The following is a 6,014-nucleotide window of genomic DNA, read 5'->3' as shown; positions in this document are numbered from 1 at the left end:
TGTCCAATCTTTGAGTGACAGCAAAAAGATTTTCTATAAGCAAATGCACCAAATATCGAGTTAGGCATTTGGTGATACAGCTGACCTTTGAATGCAGCACTCAAAAAACAGATGTAAATAAAAAAATAATGGTGATGGTATTTTCTTATCAGCAACTTGCAGCCATGTAAATGCAATCACATCTAGAACTTTCCCGCCAAAAATATGGCTAAAAGAGATTAAGACCTATAACTCCTTTCAATAATTTTAAACCGAGATAAGAATATAATCACATAACAGCTCTCTGCTACTAAACCATATACTACCAAAATCATAAAGTACATAAAACACTAATAAGTCATACTCCCAAGGAATACTCTAGTGGAAGTGTATGACGTTTTCTTGAGAATATAACAAAATTTTAAATAAGGGATTGAATTCCCAATTGCTGCATCTCCCTCAACCTCCATGTAGGGTATACTTCACCTTCTTTCATTTCTCCAGAATCCATCTGTTGCATTGCCCATGCATAATATACGGTGTGGATATCATCCTGTCAAGGTCAATTTGTCAAATTAATAAACCTTTAAATTAATCACAGATATATCCACCACAATGTTAAATAGTTGATAATATCAATAAAAATTTCTAGATGGCATCCCGTATTTTACCTTTCCACCCTCGGTGATTTTACCACTTCTGTCTCTCACGCAAAAAGTTTGCTGAGTCTGGAACTAGAGTAAACAAGAAATAAGTGAATAAACCACTTAACACAATCCCAAAAAATCAATAAAAATGTTTCAAACTTTCAGCAAATAACTAGAAAAAGGCAAACTAAAGATCAAAAAATTGCATTCAAAGAATATACTCACAGCAACAATAATGATTGGCGTATCACCCATTAGTTTGGTTTCTTTGACTTCCACATCAGAAATGTGTAAAATCTGTTGAGACAGATCAGTTAGAATCACTTATATACAGAAACTAACTTTTGTGATACTAAACATGACAACTCTAAAACAAGGCTAGAACTATTTCACATTCAACAACTTCCACTAAATTTCTGACCCTACCCATAAGACATTCCACTTTAATTCACATATAAACAGATGAATTTCAACTAAAACAAATGCAATACAGGTGAAACATGTGAATTCATTTCAAATAAACTGTAAACAATCCTACCAACAAAAAAATGTACCAATCAAAAAGAACATCTCATTATCCTCGAGATATTCAGCACTATGACTTCATCCTCGAAACAAATTATACTCGAGAGTTGAGGTCCTCTCACCTTCGAAATTTTCACATTTATCTTTATAAAAAACAAATGAAGTTATGTATAGCCTCAAACGTACCCAAGTATATGCCATGCCATACAATTTAGAGTTACTAATCAAGTAAACAATGATTAAAAGACCCCTTGAAATGTAAAGAGTGAGCCGCAAGTTCTCAACTTTCATATCCTGCAACCTGTTAGACCAAAGTGAAATTCTCCATTACCTCCATCATGTTTTTGAAAAATGAAATTTGATATCATTTTTCCACTCTATCTGGATTCTGGACAGACTTGACACTCAAAAAGAGGCCTCGTGTTAGAAAGCTAGAGTTGAATTGGAAAAATATGTTATATGGGACACATCTCCACCCCTAAAACCCCCATCACCTAAGGCGTTTTGAAGATGGTGAGATGTTGGAGAATGTCCCCAACCCATCCCCCCTCATTTGCCATATCCCGGAAACATTGCACGTTCCAAAATCGAGAGCACAATGGAACATGAAGGGAAGCATACCCCAAGGCAAAGGAAATAAATTTGCATCAACATATATATATATATATATATATATATATATATATATAAACTTTTCAATGGTTTGTAAGGGGGCATGGGAGTCCCACAAGCCCCCTCATAGCCACTATACACTCTTAAATGGCAATGTGAACGAAATAAAAGTAAAAGGTTGACAGCTGCATCACTGCTGAGTGCTCAAGACTTCCATTACTGCTATGTCATTGCTGTTACCAATTACACATAAGGGGGTTTGTGGGGTAGGTAAACCTCCCCATGTGGCACAATTACAAACTATGCTTGAATAACATTTGAAAATTTGAAGCCTGGCTGCCTAAGTCGGAGTTTAACAGTGGGAAAGTTGAAAGTGTATGCAGCAATGTCAAAGTAAATCATTTTTCCTCGATAATTTTGTTAGCATGTTACAGTTAGAGAGGGTTTGTAATTAGTTTTAATTTTGAACTTCAAAATTGTTTTGGTTTCAGTTTGTTATCACAAAGAAACCAAAAAAAACGAGCACTAACAGCAATGATAACAATGTGAATGAGGGCAGTGAAGAAAATGAAGTAATGAGAATAGACCTTTCTTTTCATTCTGAAGATCCAATCATAAGTTCTATTGAAACTCCATAACACCATTTTGCATGCCCTTCACACACTTCAAATATTTGCAAAACGCCCCTTTCAACCCAAAAAAACTAGTATTAACCGAGGACGAATCCCCAGGACATCCCACGGACGAAGGGACGTGTCAGGGACATCACCTAGCTGTCCCCAATTCCACCCAACAACCAAGAAACACCCCTGGAAATGCAGGGACAGCAGAAACATGCAGAGAGGACGGCCAGCTGTCCCAGCAACCATCAGGGACGTCTAGGACGTCCCCCGACCATCCCAAGGATGGTAGCCCATCTCCCTTTTTTCCAACAACATTTTTTTAAAAACACTCAAATGTTAAAAAAATATTTTTTGATTTCTTTTTGTGGGCCCCACACCTCAGGCCGCCCTAAATGAGGAAAACAGCCCCTTTTCAAAGCATTATAGTTCATTTTGTGTTGATTGTTTGTCAAAATAATATTGCAGCAGCAAGGTTTTAAGACTTTTAAGTTGAAGGACAAACAAAATCTTTTAACAGCATTTAAGGAAGTGTAGAGAGGTTGAATCCAAGGCATATTTGCCATTTGGTAGTGGAGCAGCAATTTCTTGACAAAGGTAAGTCAACCTATCCTTTTATTTATTGTTTTTCAAGTTTTTTTCAAAGTTTAAAATAAATGTCTGATTTTTTTATATTTTTTTCATTTTTCAATTTAAGTTTCATTAAACTAACAATACCAACATGAGCAGCAGTGAGAATGATAGTAATGATAATTAAGTGAAAGAAAAACAAATGCAAGACTTCCAACCTCACAGAGCATGGGAGCGTTGGGGGTGGGAGAGGACAGCCATCAAAAACATTTGAGTGCCCTTCAAAAGCCTTGTAAAAATATCCAAAGGGCCCTCTTAAAAAAAACCTCTTCTCCAACTTGTCACCGTTGAATTCAGGGTGGAGTAGGGTGTGGTAGTGTCACATTTGCAAGACAACTTTTTGAGGGAGCTACAAAGAGGTATGATCTCATTTCTTGGGTGTTACATGTTGTGGAGTTCAAGTTTGTCCAAATATAAACAAGGATAAGAAATTAGAGGCTCATAGATTGCATGAGGTGGCAGAAATGAGGTCTTGAGGTGTTACAGTACCAACACATTCTTTTGCAAGTGGACAAATATCTATGCCTATGACATCCATGGTTGGTACTTGGTAGTGCTACTAGTGATATTGTCACAAAAGGAATGAGAAAGATTAGTGGTGCTGAGAAGCCAAGGACAGTTTCAAGTATGTTTAATGCGCATGCACGAGATACAACTGTTACATCCCTCCTTTCAATAAAGATTGCTAAATGAAGATGCAGTTGTGATCGTTATATCAGTTATATTTGATTACAAGCATATGTGAATGCATAATCATTAATTGAGTTGTACTATGGTTATTAATGATTTAATTTGTCAATGACGTTTCGTATATTTGTGAATTTGGAAAAAATATGAATGGTCTAACCATTTTTTATGTTACTGTAAAGTGGAAAATTGAACCCTAGTGACTCCCCACCTAGAAGAGATAAAGGAAGTCACTAGGATGATTTTCACTTGGGGGAAACTTTACATTCAAAAGAGGGGCTTGAATCCACTAGATCCAAATCCAAGGGAGGCAAGGATGTGAATTCCAAGTAGATTCCAAGGGTTAAAGTGTGTTTTGCCCTCTTTTGTAAATAGGAAAGTTGACTTGTTGACTATGTGGAAAAGAGAGAAAATGAGTGAAATGAGGAGCTACCAGTTTAGGATCGCGTTGTAGCTTTGGATCTGAGCTAATTAGATTGATAAGAATTTACCTGCAAATTTGGAAAAAAGTCGTTGGGACCATGACGAAAGTATACATGGTCCTCCGAAAAATCCGCGAGACGAAAAAGGTTTTTCCGCCTCTGTAAGTGAAGTCCAAATCTGAAAATACAGTTGCGTGCAACCTACATACAGAAAAGAAGGGGAGAAGGGTTGTGGATAGGGGTTTGCCTTAGTCAAACCCTGATTGAGGAATCAACCTTGAAAGAAAGTAATTGCAAATGCAGAAATGTAAATAATGAAATTGTATACCTTGTAGATCTGCAATTTGTCGATGATGATTGCTTTGCTTCTTGAATGTAATCACAAGTGTTGGATGAAATGGCATCTAACATGACAAAACCCTAACACACATGCTTGCAAATGAATGGTGTAATGTTGCTCCAATGGATGAATGAAGAAGACACATGAAGAAGGAGATGTTTGAAGACTTGAATGCTTGATGAAGACCATTCGCTTGAATTTCACCTATCATGTACTCGTGTATTTTTTGTCCCTACAAATGAGAGGACCAACTCCCCTTTTATACATGCCTCACAAGATTAATTCATCTCACCAAAGGACGACATCGGGGGGATTTGGAATCCCGAAATGCAGATAGGACCGGAGGGACCTATCTTGGGGCCACCCTAAGAGGGGGGAACAGGGGCGCCCCTGTCCTAGGGGGGGTAGGGGCGCCACACCCCTGTCCTGCCCTATCTTGGGGTCCGAACAAGGTCCTGAGGCCATCTCAGGGCTCGAACGGGAGAAATTCAAGGGTGAAGGTGCAGAAAGGGGTCTTGGTTAGGAAGGAGGATGTCCTCGCCAAGGTGAGGACCTCAAATGTGGTTAAAATTGCTAAGGTCGCAATTTTATGACACTGCATTTAGCCCCCACTTTAGCGAGAGTACGGCTTACGCCAATACTGTCGATAGAGTAGAAGAAATAGAGATGAAGATGAGAGATGCGGAGCAATACCACAAGGAGTATAAGACGTCACTAATCTTGAGGAACAAAAGCCCCCAATCCTAGGATCTTAACTCACTCAAACATATGCAAGAGCACACAAAACAAAAAGGAACAAGATGCAAAAAACAAAAACAAAGTGCAAAAGACACACGACAAACACAAGACACAAGACGACAAACCAACTAGCCGGAGAGACCTCGATACTCAGATGTCTCATCAACTAATCAGGACACAAAGACCAATGCCATCACATAGACACAAGCGATCACATAAAAGAGCAAAGTTGACATCATCCATGAACCATCAATAGCAAAACTATGGGTTCATGAGAGGAAGGAGAGAGAGGACATGAATACACACTTTGGTGATCCATGAGAAGAAAGGCGAACAAGAGAGAAACCATGGACATCTCGCCCCTAAAACTAGTTGATCCATGGAGAGAAGGACATGGAAAACTAGCCCCCAGAGTCTATCTGGGTGATCCATGTAGGGGAGGAGAGTGAGAACACCGTTAGTTCCACCCAACCTCAAGCGCGTGTGCAAGTGAGGTTTGAAGCGCCTCATAGGAGTCTATGCCCAAGTACACTACAACCTGTATAGAATGTATAGTACAAGTGTCAAGAAAGGCATGATATCTCGCTCTAAGAGTCTGTGCTATGGTTCCGAGAATAATCACCCTGCATGAGAGAAAAGTGGCGTCATCTCGCTCTAAGAGTCTGTGCTCCGATTCCGAGAATGACCCACTATACAAGAAAAGAAGTGAAGACATCTCGCTCTAAGAGTCTGTGCTCTGGTTCTGAGAATGACCCACTATACAAGGAAAAAGTGATGACATCTCGCTCTAAGAGTCTGTGCTCTAGTTTCGAGA

The 6,014-nt window shown here is 39.0% G+C and overlaps 1 protein-coding gene across 2 annotated transcripts in view; it reads right to left on the bottom strand.

Annotated features, from left to right (window-relative positions):
- Positions 1-114: 114 nt before the first annotated feature.
- The window catches only part of LOC131048604 (mitochondrial import inner membrane translocase subunit TIM44-2), a 30,259-nt gene continuing 24,359 nt past the window's right edge, over positions 115-6,014 (bottom strand). The window contains exons 12-14 of one of the 2 annotated variants that reach the window (XM_057982634.2): positions 852-923; positions 651-707; positions 115-532 (exon numbers count right to left, since the gene is read on the bottom strand). In XM_057982634.2, coding sequence (XP_057838617.1) covers positions 401-532; positions 651-707; positions 852-923 — 261 coding nt within the window. In that variant the 3' untranslated portion in view covers positions 115-400. Of the gene's footprint in view, positions 533-650; positions 714-851; positions 924-6,014 lie in introns of both variants that reach the window. The other variant, XM_057982625.2, reaches the window with a different exon arrangement.

This window comes from Cryptomeria japonica, chromosome 7, assembly GCF_030272615.1.
Source record: "Cryptomeria japonica chromosome 7, Sugi_1.0, whole genome shotgun sequence".
Lineage (NCBI taxonomy): Eukaryota > Viridiplantae > Streptophyta > Pinopsida > Cupressales > Cupressaceae > Cryptomeria > Cryptomeria japonica.
The sequence above is the reverse complement of the archived record's forward strand: the minus strand, read 5'-3'. Positions and strand labels throughout refer to the sequence as shown.